Source organism: Nyctereutes procyonoides, unplaced genomic scaffold, assembly GCF_905146905.1.
Source record: "Nyctereutes procyonoides isolate TBG_1078 unplaced genomic scaffold, NYPRO_anot_genome, whole genome shotgun sequence".
NCBI classification, from domain to species: Eukaryota; Metazoa; Chordata; class Mammalia; order Carnivora; family Canidae; genus Nyctereutes; species Nyctereutes procyonoides.
Genome location: NW_026575142.1, coordinates 36303563 through 36322443, shown reverse-complemented (window position 1 = coordinate 36322443; position 18881 = coordinate 36303563). Strand labels below are relative to the sequence as shown.

Genomic DNA, 18881 nt, shown 5'->3' with positions numbered 1-18881 from the left:
GGTGCGCAGATTCAATTGGTTAACATAAAAGAATCAAATTATTCTAGATTTTATGGGGCTAAGAACAATTTATTCTTCTGATTTAACAGTGCAGACAATGACTGCGTTGGGCCTGTCGACAGCAATTTCACATATTATTCTAATGCCCACCTGCAATGTGGACATGCGGTGGGTAGAGTTCTAAAATTCTGTCCCTTGCATTCTCAAAGGAATCCCAGACCTCATCCCCATCCTCTGTGTTCAGAGAGGTCCACATCAATCCCGGGGCAGTGGACAGTCCCTTCCTGAGGGACCCCTGAATGTGCCCAGGGGTCCTGGAACCACCGAGTGTCAGAGAGGTGGTACTCACTGGGGGAGAGACATAGCCACCTCACTGCCTGTGGGGTGACTGGACCATTCTCCTGCCAGGGTGTGTGTTCCTTCCTCAAGTCAGGCAAAGAACATGTATCGTGGTCACAGTACGAAGAAAGGATGGAGGAGAGAGAGAAGAGGTGGCACACTGTTGATGTCAGCACTTTGCAAAGGTTCCACAGAGAAAGGGTCCCCTTGTAGAAGTGGAGATTGGGGGTACTGGGTAGACTTCACTAAAATCTTTTTGGAGTTATGACATCATTTCCCACAGACACAATGAGATCAAACCCAGATTTCTTCACAAACAGGAGGCCAGCAGGTCTGGGAACAGGAGCCCTTGTACTTAAACTCTAGTAGCCACCGTGAAACCTTAATGAGATACATCAGCCATGAGCAGCAGCTGGGATTTATATGAACAAATGCAGCAAAGAGAAATGGTTTGTATTTCTTCTGTCCACAGACCTCAGTGCTTTACTACCTGGGGCAACTTTTGATCAGTAGAAATCATGTGAAACAAGCAGGAGAAGACTGAAGACTCAGTGAGGTCTCAGCCCAGAGAAGGCGAAGAGGAGAGTGAGAAAATGGGTCATTCCACAAATACCTGCCCCACAACTGGGGAAACTTAGACATCCACTCATTTGCAGCACAGAATTCCCTATTATTTGGTGGTTGGGGAACTAGGCATGAGCTACTACAATTACTTGGAAAACATGTTTAAAAACAAAACACATTAAAATATAAGAATGAATGTTTCTGTAGTTAGTAAAACCAAACAATTAGTCATTCTTAAATCATTTAAAGTGGCTTGGCATATATTAGATTGTTTTCCAAAGCACACTTTTCATCTTAATTGGGCCGGACGTAGACTAATACTAAAATACCAATTCTGTTCATTGAGTTCTGGTCACTGAGAAACGTCAAGGGAACAAGAGAAAGCCAGGCGACTCTTGAAATTTGGTTGCAAGATCACATGCAAAGTGGCAAAGTACCATCGGGTGGATTAGTGTCCTGGGGCTACTGTAATAGAACACCGTGTTCTGGATGGCTTAAAGCAACAGAAATTTATGGTCTTGCAGCTCAGGAGGCTGGAAGTCTAAAATCAAGGTATCAAAAGGGCTGTGCTCCCTTGAGATTCTGGGCAAAATCCTTCCTTGTCTCTTCTTAGCTTCTGGTGGTGGCTGTTGATCATTGGTGTTCCTGGGCTTGTGGCTGCACAGGCTAGTCTCCAACCCTGATGTCACATGTCCTTCCCCCTGTGTGTCTCTCTCCCTCCTCCTCTTAAAGGGACACCAGGCATATTGGATTAAGAGTCTACCCGATTCCACCCTATTCCAGTATGATTAAATATTCACTACTCACATCTGCAAATTCCCTATTTCCTTTTTTTTTTTTTTTTAGAGCAATAGAGATTTTTTTATTTTTAAAAAGGCCAGTCAGGGAGAAATTCGTCAGGAAAACACGTTTCATGGGACATCTCATGTTGGTCTCTACATGAAGGCACCACAAAGCTGCCCCCTTCCCTGGGGTCCTTTACCCCCCCCCACTCCCCCCCCCCCCCGCATGAGGGCTCAGCATAGTCCTATTTCCAAATAAGCTCACATTCCAAGATATTGGCAGGTTGGGACTTCAACATGTCTTTTTGGGGGAACAGAATCCAACCCATATCACCTTGGGATTTTCCTACACTGCTATTATTCTCTACAAGGATTTTATCATCAAACACAAAATTGATTAGATTTTATCTAATGAACACTCAAACTACTTAACATTTCCTTCTAGCCTACAAGAGAGAACCCAAATGGGCACACACAGAGCAAGTTCAGCTCAAGTTTGGATTTCCGACTTCCAGCAAGATGGACAGAATTAGGGGTGATTGTTGAAAAATCTTTCCAACCCAGGATCTGCACAATTTTAAGCTTGCTCATGATACCTAAGTAGTTGCAAATCGATTATAAATATTAAGGGAGACAGCTATTAATAATGGCAACAGAAGTGAGTCAGTTGGGTGGCTCAGTGGTTGAACGCCTGCCTTCAGCTGAGGGTGTGATCCCAGGATCCAGGATTGATTCCTACAGCGGGCTCTCTGTGAGGGGCCTGCTTCTCCCTCTGCCTATGTCCCTCTGTCTCTCATTAATAATAAATACATTTAAAAGAAAAGAAGTGTGTCAGTTAATATTTGGTACCCATTGGGAGTCTCTCTAGAGTCTCTCAAGTTTTGTGTACTTCAGTCCAAAGACTTGTTGGGGCCCATCCTGCACTCAGCAACGTCATCTTACTCCCTGCGGGGCTAGAGAAGGTTCTAGAAGAAATTGTACACAGAGAGATAAGGTCAGGAGTGGGATTTCAGCATGTGCTAAGCCAGCTGCCAACTGTTACTCGTACAGGAAAAATTCTAGAATATAAAGAACATTGTTTCTCTCTGGATGTTCCTACTGGCTCATCTGGGAAGCATTACTGATTTTTGGATTTTAATAATGGTCGGTCACAAGTAACAATAAAGATGCCACGTTCTGTGTTAAAAACATACTTGGGGGATGTCTGGGTAACTCGCTTAAGTGTCCGTTCTTGATTTCGACACAGGCCATGATCTCAGGGTCATGAGATCATGCCCCACATTGGGCTCCACGCTGACCTGGGAGTCTACTTAGAGATATTCTCTCTCTCTCTCTTCCCCTTTGTCCCTCCACCCTGTTCACATGCTCTCTCTTTCCCTCTCTGTTTGAAAATAAATAAGTAAAAGCTTTAAAATATATACATATCTAGGGGCGCTAAGGTGGTTCAGTTGGTTAAGCGTCTGCCTTCAGCTCAGGTCATGATCCCAGGATCCTGGGATCAAATCCTGCATCGGGCTCCTATTCAGTGGGGAGTCTGCTTCTCCCTCTACCTCTTTCCCCTGCTTATGATCTCTCTCTCCCAAAGAAATAAGTAAAATCTTAAAAAATAAATGTATATACATAGTTGGAAGGAAACAATGGGAAGGTAGGATGGAGCACTGGCTCTATTTTCTCCATGGTACTCCCAGAAAAGCCATGAGAAGGCATGGATGCTTGGGTTCCATCTACATCAAGGTGTCTCCTTTCTCCTCCCTGGAGTTATGTGACCCCAATCTCTGGCAGCCTTCAGAACATCACTTGTTCAGTGACCCCTTCCCCTGCTCAGTGGGCAGTCTCAGTGAGATGACTCCCTTCAGTAGCTGGAAACTTCGTAAAAGTCAGATTTATGGGGTCTAATTTCTACTGAAAAGACTCAGGATGATGCCTTCCAAAACACAGAAGTCCTTGAAAGTACAATCCCAAGCTCTACCTCCTACCTTCTGATAATCAATAAACAGAATGGATCCCATTCGTTACACTTAGAAGTGACTAAAACCCTGGCCTCTCACATTCCGTCTCTGCTTTATTTTTTTTCTCCAAGTGACATTTCATATAACAGTTTAATTGTATTTCTCTCTAAAATACAAGCTTCTTAAGGGCAGGGAGCCTGTGGTATTCACGGATGAAACTTCTCCATGGAATCTGATCCCTAAATTTCCATTTCTCCCTTTTCAGACACACACACACATAAAATTTTTTTTGAGGGGGGAGAGAGAGAGCAAGCAGGCATGCCAGTGGGGCTGGGGTGGGGGGGGCAGAGGGAGAAGAAGAGAGACTCTTAAGCAGGCTCCATGCCCAGCACAGCCCAAAGCAGGCTCAATCTCATGACCCTGAGATCACGGCCTGCATCTGAAATCAAGAGTCAGAAACCCAACTGACTGAACCACCCAGGCTCCCCATTGCCTGATAAATTTTCATCATTGTGTACTAGCTTATGCATCTTAGACATTTTCTTTTAAATCAAGTCCCAGATGTTTTGTGTACTAGTTAGCAAATCATACCAGCAGCCACTGAAACCAACAGTAAAACATATCTGTTAGGCTCATGTTGAATAACAGATTTCACATCTGCATCACAATTAGGAACCAATCACGATGATGTCAGAGCCTAATCATAGAGAAAGGTAAGGTACATCTGTTACAGATTCTAGGTCAAGAAAATTATTATTTCATCCAGAATGGCATGACTTGAATATGGTCCAGAAATGTACAGCATTAAGTTGACCTGGGAGCCTGTTACAAATCCCAGCATTCTGCATAATGTATAAACTATACCTGAAACTAATGTAACATTGTGTATCAATTATGCTTCAATAAAAAATAATAAAATAGAATTTAAAAACTAAAATAAAATTTGTAATTTGTGATTAGCTCTTTCCCTGTTCTAAACACATTCCTTTCTCTCTCTGTGTGTGTATGTGTATAAAATGCCAGATCTCTGTACTAAAAATCAGAATCCAGGTCTTATTCATTCTCAAGCTGAACAAACACTGGTATAAGATAGTACTGGAGGGACGCCTGGGTGGCTCAGTCGGTGAAGCATCTGCCTTCGGCTCAGGTCATGATCCCGGGGTCCTGGGATCCAGCCCCACCTTGGGCTCCCTGCTCATCGGGGAGCCCGCTTTTCCCTCTGCCCCTCTCCCCACCTGTGCTTGCTCTCTCGTGTTCTCTATCTCTGTCTCTCTCAAATAAATAAATAAATAAATAAATAAATAAATAAATAAATAAAATCTCTAAAAAAATATCAAATAAATAAAAGAGTACTGTAGAAATAGTAAGAGACTGAAATAAGGGAATGGCTTATGGAAAAATAAAACAGATGGTTAGCAGACGTGGTGGAGGGATCACATCTCCAGGATGGGCCGCCCGATCACGAACAGGAGAGAATAGGGAGCAGAAGCAATCTGTGTGGCAAAGACACATACTCGATTAGAGACGCATTGGCATGGAGACAAAGGAAAAATAAAAGTAACACACTTCATCCTGGAAGGCAGAGTAGAAACCCGGAAACTGAACGGTATTTCCAGGGCAGTAGCATGAAACAGAACCACTGGGATTAGAGCCTGAGTAACAGCCACACGAGGGGCAGGCGGAGAAGGTGGAGCCAGCTGGGGGGCCTCCCCCGCGACGCAGGGAGGCGGCAATCTGAACCAAGGACAGAGGGTGGTCAGCGCGACTCTAACTCTGTCTTTGCAGGGGCAGCTGAGCAGGATGTGAGACTCAGTCACTTACAGAGTCCAAGCATACATATTATTATTTTGTTTATTATCATTATTAATTTTTTTATTTTTATTTGAGAGAGAGAGAGAGGGAGAGCATGAGGGGCGTAGGAGCTGAGGGAGAGGGACGAACAGACTCCATGCTGAGCATGGAGTCCAAAGCAAGGCTCGATCCCAGGACCCAGAGGTCATGACCTGAGCAGAAATCAAGAGTCAGACGCTTCACCGCAGAGCCACCCAGGTGCCCCCAGGCACATATGTTCCAAAGGAGTGACCATTTGCCGTGTTGCCTCTTGCTCTGAGAAGACCTTCAAAGAAAGAGCTTATAAAACAGCAGCACAGTTGTGGCCCAGCTAATGAGCCTCGCCCTGGCTGGATTTCCAGTAAGTGAGAGAAATGGGAGCAGCAGCTAACAGACCCGGGAGGTGTCCGGGAAAGGCCCATCGCCTCAGTGGGGTGGCAGCCGGCAGGGAAAAGCCATTCAAGCTGCAAGAAGCACCATCAACAGCACTATTAGCAAGGTCTATTTCACTTCGATTTTTAGATAATACTGACAAATAAAATACACCAACTTTCAAATGGCCATTGGCAGGTTTTCTCCAACTCCTGTTAATTCAAGTAAAATCAAGGGAGGGAGTAAATAAATGTATCACCAGACCTGGATTCCCAAAGCCAAGAGAGCAAATTGATTTTATTAGCAAGTTAGGAAGCACTCTGCTTCATGTTCCCTGGTTAGGAACGCTACACTCACGCTCTACCAGTTGAGGCTTGTAAATTCCCAGATGAAGTCCAGCAGGTGCTGGAATGGGACCAGACGTACCCCAACTATGTGTGCTCAGTATTAGCTTTAGCATCAAAGAAGAGGAATGCCCCATGTTTTGTCTTGATGGAACTCTACTGGAGTTTATTTATATCTTTCTACTCGAAAGATATAAATAAAAGACCACATCAACATGAGCCTTTAGAATTTTCAGTCAAAATCTCTACCTTTGTCATCCCTCCTTGTCAGGAAGTTGCTCAGGTCTTAGCAGGGTAAGTGAAAATAGACTGGCATTTTGGACAATTCTTTCCAGTATTCATATTCCAGTTTTACATTTCAATTCCTTGGAAATAAAGAATAAACCTAAATATTTGATCATAAAGATATATCTTTTAAAATGAATTTTATTCTAAACAAAAACATAGACAAGAAGGTATTTCCTTCAAAATATATTGATCAGTGCTGTAAGAGATACATGAAAGGGCACCTGGGTGGCTCAGTCAGTGGAGCACATTGGACTCTTGGTTTTGATTCAGGTAATCCTCTCAAGATCATGGGATCGAGCCCTGCATCAGGCTCCACACTCAGCACAGTTTGCCTGAGATTCTCTCTCCTTCTCCCTCTGCCCCTCTCATCACTCGCAAACTAAATAAATAAAATATTTAGAATAAAAAAAGAACAACACATGAAAAGATCCAGAACTTGATTGAGACATGACATTTGTAATTTACAGATGTCCTACAATTAGAATTACCCAGCTAGTTTAAACAAACTTAAATACGCATCCAGCTGCCAGTGGAACTGTTCAAGCTTCCGAGTCCCTGTACATGGTTTGAGGGGGCCTCACTTTAGGACCCCATGTATCCATGGTTGTCTCTGCTGGAAGGGACCTTCACCCACTAGAACCTCCTCTTTCTTACAGTTTAACAAACATCCTGCCTAGTGATGCATGGAAACTGCAAGAGAGTTCTCTATACGGCATCTTCCCCAATAATCCCAACCTGTGACTCCAGTTAGCAACATCTTGATGCATGCCAATTTTCAATTTGTCCAGAGTCAGTATATTAAAACAAAAGCAAAACATCAGGCCTGTAGAATAAACAAGTGAACCTCCATAGACATATCTGCTAAAGGGCACATGGTATATGACTCTCAGAATCAGATCTGCAAACCTAGAGGCAAGACAAGACAGCCTGGGATGGCTGGCTACCAAGATCTGAGCTAATCCCCTCCTTATCCTGTAGGAGGTGATGGGCTGGGGTGCAGAGGGGAGTGGTAGCTCAGTCTTGACGTCCTACGACACAGACATGGGCAAGCAAGTTTCTAGAATGATGTACTATTTAAAAAGTCATGGATGTTGATCATAATTTCATCTCAAATCTGTAATTTACCCAAATTGGTCTGTTTTGACTGGTTTAGATTCTGCAAAAGCTTATTGTTTGTAATAAAAATCTGCAAATATTTTATTCATGTGGGTAACTTTTAAAAAGTAGTAGAGGGGCTCCTGGGTGGCTCAGTCGGTTAAGCATCTGTCTTTGGTTCAGGTCATTATCCCAGGGTCCTTGAGCTTTGTGTCTGGCTCCCTGCTCAGTGGGAAGCCTGCTTCTCTCTCTCTCTCTCTTTCTTTCTCTCTCTCTCTCTCTTTCTCTCTGTCTCTCCCCATGCTCATGCATGCTCTCTCTCTCTCTCTCTCAAATAAATAAATATATAAAGTGGTAGAACAACTTTCTCATTGCTATGGACTGAATGCGTGTGTGCTCCCAACATTCATGCTAAAGCCCTAATCTTCAAAGCGATGATATTTGGAGATGGGGCCTTTGGGATTTCATTAGGTTATGAGGGTAGAGCCTTCATGAATGGGATTAGTGCTCTTTTAAAGAGACATAAGAGGGGAGGCACCTGGGTGGCTCAGTTGGTTGAGTGGCCAACTCTTGGTTTCAGCTCAGGTCATAATCTCAGGGTCATAAGATGGAGCCCTGGGTTGGGCTCCATGCTCAGTGGGGAGCCTGCTTGAAGATTTCTCTCTCTCCTTCTACCCCCTCCCCTATTCACATTCACTCTCTAAAATAAATAAATCTTTAAAAAAACTAAAAGAGACACAAGAGATATGATCTCTGTTTCCATCCTATGAGGGCACAGCAAGGAGATGGACATCTAGGGACAAGGAAGAGGACTTTCACCAGGAAACAAACTGGCTAGCACCTTGATACTGAACTTCCAGCGACCACAATGGTGAGAAATAGATTTGTCTTTTAAACCACTCTTCCTGACCCACCCCCAGTCTATAGTATTTTGTTACTGTAACCTGAACTGACTGAGACATAAGTCAAAATTAAAGTACCTGGAGAGTGCCATTAGAAATCCTCAACAGCTCAGTACAAATCATTATAAACACAAGGAAACAGATGTCACCTTCTTACAGCTTTGGTTGTGGAAGAGTCGGAATTCCTAGGCTGAAGCTTCAGGCTTCACCGTCCAGACCCTCCACGGCCTGCTCAGGATGACCTCATCTCCCCTTCACCATCCCCACTCTGCATACTGATGAGACACTCAATGGCCTCCTGGAATTCCAAGAGGACTCTCTTCTCTGTGACACCAACCAAAACATTTATGGAAAACAAACCAACCAACCAACCAACCTAGGGAAACCTTTGGAAAGATCCAGTTCACTCATTCCTCAATCTACCACATGCCTGGCACCCTGTAGGCATCAAGGATAAAAATGGCAGAAAACAAGCCATGATTCCTTCTTATGCTCTAGTGAACAAGATGCACACTGCTATGATAATTCTCTGTCTTCTCTTAAAACACAATAAACTTGACCTCCCAGTCCCTCCGGCTCCCGTCAATCCTCTTTGAAGACTTGCTCATCATGGACTTTGCACCTCAATTCCTCCCCACTCCTCCCTCAGACTGACCTTTAGAGGCACCGATGGCCTCCTTTGGCAATCCCAAGGTCACATCTTTGTCCTTACCTTACCTGACACCATGGTGCCACCGCCCATAGCTGACCACTCCTGCACCTTTGCTGTTTCCCTCCTCCTACAAGGCCAGGTCTTCCTCCTTAGATGGCTCTCAGCTTAAGTGTCACCTCCTGGGGGAGGCCAACCCTCACCAGCCAAGTACAGGAGCCTCCCTGGCTCTTGTGAGCCCGTGGCTCTATTCACATCCTCCACATAAGCCTGTTACACCTGTCTGTCATTTCCCACAGAAGCTGGTTGATACGTGTTGTCCTCAGGAGAGGAGGATGTTGACTGTCTGCTCATCGTCTGACCATCATTGCTTATATGAACCACAAAATAGTAAATATTCAATAAATCTTGGTGACTTCATGAAACCAACTGATAGGTATATAGGATATTATAAACAGCAACAGCAATGGAAATTGTGTTCTGTGAGAAACTGGCCATTACACAGGGTGCTGGGCAGAGGATATAGAGGTGGGGGCGGGCTCCAGGGTGAGGGAGCTCTGTGTGGGAGGACCCGAAGGCAAGGCATAGGTGGACAAGTGTTCGAACTGGGACAGGGTCACTGAGGCTGGCCTCAGGCACCCTTCGCTGTCTGTGCCACAAACCAAGACAGGACCTGCCTCCAATATGCTAGGGACATTGGAAAACAGACATTCTAGCTGTCACTGATAATTTGATAGACAGTGTTGCCTATGTTTTCTTTAAAACAACTTGTTGTTTGTGCCTCCAAACATACACCTCAAAATGCTTGTAGCTACATCCCACAACAGGAATATCCTGTGAGCACTGTTTTGAACCAAATGAAAATCACGATGACAATCCCAGGATAGTATCACACCCAACAACGTCCTCTAACAGATACCATTGTCTTTAATTATCCAACTGAAAATGGTCTCACTAAGAAAAGACTTATTTTATGAGTTGTGCAGGCATAATAGTTAAGAAATCAGGCGTTGTCTTCCCAACTAAAATTAGGAGAAGGTAAGACAAAAAGAGAGTGAAACCAAGTTTCCTGTGAGAAGCACAGAGGATGATGAAGACCAGGCTGCTCTGTGGGTTTTGCTGGGTGAGGAGAGAACACAGACTCACAGCTTGTCACCAAAACTGCAAATTTAGAATTTACAACATGAAAGCAAAGCATGGCAGAAAACTCGGTGGAAGCAACTCCTACCTGTGGCCAGATAGATGACGTGGATGAGCGTGTCTGTACCCTGCACCACATCGACGACCATGTGGGAGAAGCGGCTGCTGTCTTCCATGAAGGAGGGGACCGAGGACACCGGCTGCACCACCTCGTGCATCAGAATGAACTTCTGAGCATCCTGCAGGTTCCTCTCCGTCAGGTTCATGTGCAGGCCCTGCTCCACCGTGCCGCACTGCAAGGGAAGGCAGGCCGTGACTGGGACCCCCACGGGCCAGCTGGACCCCCACAGCTGCCCCCCCCCAAACTCTGGCTGTGGAGGGCACCCTGGAAGCTGGATCTTTTCCGTTTGCCCCCAAGTCCCTGTCCTCAGTGTCCCCTCCCATTCTAGATTTGAGCTCATCACATTCGAGGAGTCTTTAAACTCCATCATAAGTGGATGATTAGATGCTAAAAATAAAGTGGAAGTCAGTGCTGACTTTAACTCAGACACATGTGCATACAACTCCTCATCACCTGGTGAGTCACATAGGAGCTGTCCGGCCACGTGCTACATCTAGCTGGTAAATCGGTGCCCAAATTGAAAAGGCAGCAATCGAGAACATCGCAGAGATCTATTACTTTCCCTATTAGAATGGCAGGTCTATAAGCAAGATATGGATTCCATGGAGACAGAATTAGGCCATTTTCATCTGTAAATTATGTAATATTATTCCAGTATTTTCCACCTGGGTGGAACACTGCTGGCCTCACTGCTTTGTGCTCATTCTCCAAGCCAGGATGAGGGAGGAAGGGAAATGGGGAAAGATGAGGGTAAAAGAACGCAGGAAGAAGAAAAGGAAACAGATGTTCAGACAGGGTGCTGTCATGTGAAGATGAATCTGGTATAACCAGGGGGGAAACATCAGGCCTGGCAATTGCTGAGAAGTGAATCCTGCGTTGTGGTGTGGAGAGGTGGGCAGGTAAGTGCTGTGTAGAATGAGTTTTGGCAAGGATGAGGTAGAAAGAGGGGTGGGAAAGAGAGAAAAGCTTTTCTGGGGCAGAGCACATGATCAGAAAATCCTCATCAACCTTTCTCATCACTTTCATAAGCTTAAATCCTGGTGCCAACAAAGGCTGAACCTCAGCAGCACTTCCCATGAGCAAGTTTGATGGAAATGCATCTCCCTGCCCGTACCACCTGAGACTGTTGTTTGTAACACGTCATCTCTAATACTCGGTTTTGTAACAAGTGAGAGGTGCAAAACTGTAAGATGGAAATGGCTTTTTAAAAAATAGATGATACTTATGTAGCACCTGATAAAGTGCCCTACATGCCGTAAAATGATACGCTGGTTGTAAAATCAGAGACTATCAGAGAGGAATGGAGTCTAAGTCTTGTCCAGTGTAGAGTCGATGTCACACATCCCTGAAAGGGCAGCCCATCTGCCAGGGGACGGCACCACTTGTGGTCAGGTGAATGGTCAGCTCTGCTGCCCAGGGAGCCACGCAAACTCAGGTAAGTCACTGCCTCTCCACCTGTCTCTATAAAGTAGCTAGAAAAACACTTACTCCTCTCACTCTGCGGGGTGGTTGTGAAGCCAACTGAGATCATCAGTGGAAGGCATTTGTAAATTAATTGAAAGTGCTTGTAAATGCCAAGAACAAAACAGTGTGCCTGGCACAGAGAAGCCATTCACCCAGTGGCCTATTTGTCTTGTAGCAGGACAGCAATTCTATGGTCCACTGAGCTGCAGTGGCCAGGGGAAATGCATGAATAAATAAAGGATAGAATCCGTGGGTGAATACACAAGCAGCTGCTAGTAGGGCAGGGGGCAGTGCTAGGAGGTTTCACACTATCATCCTAGGTATCAGTAGCACTTAAAGGACAGGCATGTTGCCTGTTAACAAACGTGTTACAAAACGACAGCTCTCCCCAGGCTTGGTCTGAGGTCTACCCAGGTGAGCTCTAGTTCTGAGACTCTGTGTTTGGCAGTTTTCTCTTCCCAAAGTCAATGGCAGTGCTGAAGCACAGGTGGCACTCAGCTATCGACCTGTTGGGTGAAATTTTACACCTAGGCTTTGTGTTGTTGGCACAGTGTCTTTTTAAAAAATTGGCATCACGAAAACCAGGAGTCATAACACAAAACTGAGGACCTTGTGCTGCTCCTGAGGAACTGGGAGGTCTGCGAGACCTGGGAGGCCTTGGTGGGCTAGAGTTGGGTGGTAGGACCTCTGCTCTGCCTTTGTCCTTTTGACCCTGGTCCCCATATCTTAAGTCATCAACCAAAACTGCCATTGTGATATTATGATTTGTACAAAGTACATATTTGGTCTTTGTCGTCTTTCTGACACAGAGCTCCTTAAACCATGGAAATTTTCTGGGTGCTATGAGGAGTCAAGGTGCCCTTTGTCATGTCAATGAGGTGACCCTTGGGCTACAGCCCCCAGGTAACCTAAGGAGGGGGGCCAGTTGATAGGAGATCCAATTGCTTGATTAGAAGGCAGGAACTTTCAATCCACTGCTGATAGCCAGCGAAGGGAGAGAGGCTGGAGGTTACATTCAATCACCGACGGCCAATGATTTAGTCAATCATGCCTTGTAATGAAGCCTCCATAAAATCCCCAAACTCACAGGATTCAGACAGTTTCCAGGTTGGTAAACAGGTGGAGATTAGGGGGGAGTGGTGCTCAGAGTGGGCATGGAGTAGCTCCATACCTTTCTCTAGACCTTGTGTTGCACATCTCCTCCAGCTAGCTGTTCTAGAGTTAAGTCCTTTTAAAATAAACCAGTAATCTAGTAATTAAAATGTTTCTCTGAGTTCTGTGAGCCCCACTATTGTTACCGGGGCCCTCATTAATTGAACCCAAGGGAGAGGTCATTGAAATTTTCCCTGGAGAATCAATGGGCCGGAAGCACAGGTGGGGACCTGGACTTAAGATCAGCATCTGAAGTGGCGAGGGGGTGGGGAGGAGTCGGACTGATCCTTGTACCTGTGACAGCTGATGTTCTCTCCTGGCAAACGGTGTCAGAATTGAGTTGAATCGTAGGACACCCAGCTGGTGTTGGAAAACCCCCCACATTGGAATTGGGTAACATCTTTGGCCAAGAACGAATTCAGAACTCTCCTCTATGACATCTTGGTTTATTTTGCCTGCCTATGATAAATATCTCACCCAAGGATTCTTTTTCAAATATTCTGAAAGCTATAGAGATTTACAGTATATATTTATTGGCTCGTAAGTAACCCACCTCGCTCTCTAATAGGCAGCAAATTCTCTAGCTGTGTCTGATACGCTGGGTTCCCATGGTGTCTCTGTGACACCTTGGGGACTCTGTGCAAGACGGAAACAATACAAAGAGTCACTGTCTTCGAGTGTGTTACAAACCACAATGGCTGTCGTGCTAACGCTTCTGAAAGTAATAAGGGTAATCATTCTACTAAATTTTTTAATGCAAGAATACTTGCATTTTTGTTTGTTTCAGGGACAGTAGACCCATCCTCATTCCAGCTTGCCGGAGCTTTGTCCGAGTCCACAATCATCCAGCCTCAGGCTTAGAATCCCTGATCTTAATGACCCTCTTCCTCCTATCTTGCTGCAAACATGCACTGTGTATCGAAGGGTCCTGATGACACTGCCAACCCCTTCATTTGGTCCAGCAATGGCTTCCTCACCTGCCTGACCACCTTTAAGGTCTGTTTTCCATTTTGGCTCCATCATTTCTGATTGGTGGTTATCAAACTACTGCACAGAAAATTCTGGAGTCTGCCCACTGGACCTAGATGGTGTTTTCTGTTACTGACCAACTCATTTTTTCCTTGTGAAGCTCAGGGCTGGGATGACTTTGGGGACTGCAGGTTCTAACAAGGTAGGCTTTCACAGCACTGCCTACAGTGGTTTCTAGATGGCAACTGATAAAAATACTAAATATCTTTCATTGTTTTGTTGTTTTCAATTGAGATTTCTGTATTAAATCTTGAAAAAAGATGCACTGTTCTTAATCCATTCTCCTTCCTCAACCTGAATCATATTTCTACTCCTCTAACTTATTTGCTAGTTCTAGTTCTAAGAGCTGCATAAAATTCCAAATGTCAGTAGGCAAACAAGAATAAAAAAAAAAAAACACTTCTCACTGCTGGTTGCTGCAAACATAAGACCATTTATATCTGACTAGTGAGGGGATCCTTGGTTCAAAATGTATTCCCACCCTGTGCCAGCTAGACAGTCTCATGAAATGTCAGTAAGGATGCCTATGCCAACACGGTTATCAAATATGGTAAACCAAAAAAAAAATCCTTGGTACATATTTATACCAGAGATTATATAAGGAATCATCATCATCTATAATTTTAGTTCCCTGCGAATCTTAAATTCTCCCCAAACAAGTTAAGGCCAGCTAAGCAAGCTTCCTGCCTGGAATGCACGCCGCATCTCTGCAAGCTTCATTTGTTATATGGCACAGAGCTACTCCCATCTCATCAACGTGAGTAAGCCCTTCAGTGTGACACTGGCATTATAAAACCAGACGCCTGTGGCCTTAGGAAATGAGGGATTTTGCTGTGTGCTACAAATATATTCAGACAAAGAGGCTAAAAGTTATCCACTGCCTGGAGGTGGTAAGGCACCACGGGTTTATTAAGTCACCGTTCATTGTGAAGATGTTTGCAATAGAAACATCAAGGCATTAAAAGTACCCTATAAATATAGTGAGCATCTTTGTTAATTTTTCTAACCTTCAGGATTTTACAAAGAATTTTCATTTTTTTAAAATAATGATTTATTTTTTATTGGTGTTCAATTTGCCAACATACAGAATAACACCCAGTGCTCATCCCGTCAAGTGCCCCCCTCAGTGCCTGTCACCCATTCACCCCCACCCCCCGCCCTCCTCCCCTTCCATCACTCCTAGTTCGTTTCCCAGAGTTAGGAGTCTTTATGTTCTGTCTCCCTTTCTGATATTTCCTCCCCATTTCTTCTCCCTTCCCCTCTATTCCCTTTCACTATTATTTATATTCCCCAAATGAATGAGAACATATAATGTTTGTCCTTCTCCGACTGACTTATTTCACTCAGCATAATACCCTCCAGTTCCATCCACGTCGAAGCAAATGGTGGGTATTTGTTGTTTCTAATGGCTGAGTAATATTCCATTGTATACGTAGACCACATCTTCTTTATCCATTCATCTTTCTATGGGCACCGAGGCTCCTTCCAGTTTGGCTATTGTGGACATTGCTGCTAGAAACATCGGGGTGCAGGTGTCCCGGGGTTTCATTGCATCTGTATCTTTGGGGTAAATCCCCAACAAAGAATTTTCTTAAAGGGAATGATCTATTTCACCTTCAGGATTTCACAAAGGGCCTTCCTAAACAGTTATGGTGCGCCCCAGCATTGGGGGCAGAGGGGAATTCAATGCAAAGAGCAGAGGGGCAAAGGATCAGTGTTCAGTTAATAATGACATAAGCTGTCTATGCCATGAGGAGCTGGAGCTACTGCAGGTTCGGTTCCACTAAACTGTTAGCTCACCTCACCTGTAATAGGAATTTGTCTAGTACTGAACCTTCCTAGCAGCAGGGCTGGCATAATACATATAAACCTGATCACTTGGTTTCCCAACTTCTAACGTGTGGAGGATGATGCCCACCTTACAGAGCTGGGGAGACGAACGGTAACAAGCATATAATAAAGCATTAACACCATGTGTGACACCCAGAAGGCACACAGTAAATGGTCCCTGAAAGTCATCTTGTTCAAATATATTCTACAGTTAGCAAGGCACATTAATCAATATTATCAAAGTTTATCCCTAAAATAATCCTGTGCCTCTGTGTTCCCACCTTCCTTATCTGATCAGTGAGAATGAGAGATGGTGGGTGCTAACTGAATGTTCCAGTAAACCAGCAAATGGTAAAGAGCATGTAAAAACCACCCATTTGCTGCTAATTCCATGTTCTTTTTTTTTCTTTTTTTAAGTTTTTATTTAAATTGCAGTTAGTTGGGCAGCCGGATGGCTCAGCAGTTTAGTGCCATCTTGCATGAATTTCTCATGTCTTTCCATGCTCTTAAATAAAAATAAAAATTTAAGTAAAAAAAAAAAAAAAAAAAGAAACCTCTTTCAAAATGACAAGAGCTGAATGGCTCCGGCTTAGTCTAAGTAAAGTATAAAATAATTGAATTTTTTCTTATTTCCAGTTTTCTTAGAAGGTACGATGTGTTGAAATGATAAACCAACCAGAGCTCGGAAGCCTGGCTACAGGAGACGGTTCTAGCACTGACTCGTGCTAACGAATGGTCTTTTAGATGGAAGATGTTGGGGCTTTGCAGCTGGGGACTGAGTCTGAGATCTCAGCTCAGCTGCTAAGCAGACAGTGTCCTCAGCCTGATGATCGGCACTGAGGCTTGGCGCCCCTCTGTCCAAGGGAGAATTCATTACGGATCACGGCATCGTGGCCAGCGTGCATCATGACGAGCACTTGGTGGTACTAAAAGCTACACCCATGCTGAGGATGATGGCGATCTTATGAGCATTCTTGTCAGAAGGGAGGCCCTCAAGGCAAGCCCGCTGTTGTGGACTGAATGTGTGTCTCCTCCCAAAATGCAGAGGTTGCAGCCCCAACCCCCCAGTGTGACGGTCTTAGGAGATGGAGTTTCTAAGGATAATTAAGGCTAAATGGGGTCACAGGTGTGGGGTCCTGATCCCACAGGATTAGTATCTCTCCCCACTCACTGAGGAACGACCACATGAAGACACAGGGTGAGGGTGGTCACATTCAAGCGAGGGAAGAGAGCTTTCCAGAAACTGAATCAGTCTGAGAGTTCATCTAGGACTTCCAGCCTCCAGAACTGTGACAAAACACAGGTCTGTTATTCAAGTCACCTGGTCAGGGGCATTTTGTTACAGCAGCCCATGCAGACTAATACACTGGCTGCCGGCCAAATGTGAGAAAAGTAATAACTTCTTTGGGTCTCAGCTTTTTCTGAAATTGGGAGAGGAGAGTACATGGCATACAGAGCCCCTTATAGCTCAAACATCCTGTAATTTTGTGATTCATAAGCAAACGGCCACCATCTGCTCTGCCCACTCCTGCACACCCCCCCCCCACCCCGCCCCAGGCTGTACCATCACAGCCTGCTCACCCCGATGGGAAATCTCGCCACATTCACCAATTAGTGCTCTAGTTCTGTTGATGTGTCTCCACTGCTCTGTGCCCTGGGCTCCATTCACTACAGTGTCATTCATTAGGGATCAGAGCTTCTGGGGACACAGAGTCCACCACCATTAGCACTAATTGAAGCTTGGACTCCCAGCCTGCTGCTTTATGCTGGCCTTTCTCAGTGCAGCCTCGGGTTTCCAGCCAACAAAAAACCCTTAACGGCCCAGGCACCTCAGCTGACAAAAGGCCTCGGCCCCCTTCCATGAGCCAAGCTGAGTGGGGGCCTGTCCGCGATGGCTGGGGGGCTCCCAGCTGCACTGTGCACACTCGGGGGTGTGTGTGGGGGTTCAACTGTGCCAGGCCGTCTACATGGGGTTCTGCTTCCTTGGGGAAGGAGTGGCCCTGGGCCCCCAGAAATTACCTGGAAGTTGGGGTTGGGGTTGGGATATGGCAGCCAGGCAGACCGTGAATTCTCCTGGTACTTGAAGGGTCCGTTGAAGGCCTGGGAGATGGCACTCAGGTTGAAGACACACACGGCTGAGGCAGCGATGCTGTTCCTGGGGGGCCGAGGAAGAGATGGGGGAGGCACGGTCAGAGAGCCCCACAAGGACGCTGTGCAGCATAGGCGCCTGCTGGGCAACCTCCAGACCACTGGCTCCTCAGCACCGTGAGGAGGAAGTTGAGGACATGACTGGGCATCTCCGTGGTTTCTTTGTGGAAAACAAACCCTTCAGTGTAGAAGCCAGACTATTTAGCAGTTATGACCCTTCTAATCCTGCCAGATGGGATTAATCCACTCAGCCACAAGGAGGGTGACAAAGGACTGTGAAGAGTTGCATGTTAGGCCTTTCAAATTCTGGAGGAAGCAGGCATCTTCCTGCAGGGGCTGGAGCCTCCCTGTAGTCCAGGGGGCTCTCAACCCCACTGTTCACCCAGTTCCTGGACGCCAGCGGGGCCCACTGCTCCTGCTCTTCTCAAATCCTCACAGAGCTGTGTGTGTTTTCAACCCCTCAAATAATAACTGACTAAAAGTGTTTTGCAAAAAGTGCCTGTCAGAGACCCTTCACATTTTTTTTATTCCTTTTTTAATTTAAAAAGCATTTTAAATTCAAAGGGTCAATGGGAAAAACTTGACGGAGGAAAATCTTGAAACCTCAAATCAGAGTTCAAGCTCTGCAGAGGGAGCTGTAAATGGGAGGCTCCTAGGAGTTCGGTGCCCTTTCACTAAGTGTGGAAACAGCAAAATATTGTCTGCTTAAATAAATCTGCATTTTCGAGCACAGCTCTGATTTCTACCATCTGTGAGTCGCCATTTTTAGACATCTGGGAACAAAGGGGTAGAAGCTGCAGCGACCCCCACCCTACAGTAGTATCCCATTTCCTGCTGCCCAACCCATGGCCAAAGGGGTAAGACAACCTTACAGTCCCAGGTC

At 45.3% G+C, this 18881-nt stretch overlaps 1 protein-coding gene across 10 annotated transcripts in view; it reads right to left on the bottom strand.

Moving 5' to 3' along the window:
• Window positions 1–18881, bottom strand: part of SEMA5A (semaphorin 5A) — a 476790-nt gene that overhangs the window by 129398 nt on the left and 328511 nt on the right. For all 10 annotated transcript variants that reach the window (XM_055308003.1, XM_055308002.1, XM_055308007.1 and 7 more), the window contains 2 exons: window positions 17870–18005; window positions 10343–10547 (listed from right to left, as the gene is read on the bottom strand). In XM_055308003.1, the coding sequence (XP_055163978.1) occupies window positions 10343–10547; window positions 17870–18005 (341 nt within the window). The remainder of the gene's footprint in view (window positions 1–10342; window positions 10548–17869; window positions 18006–18881) is intronic.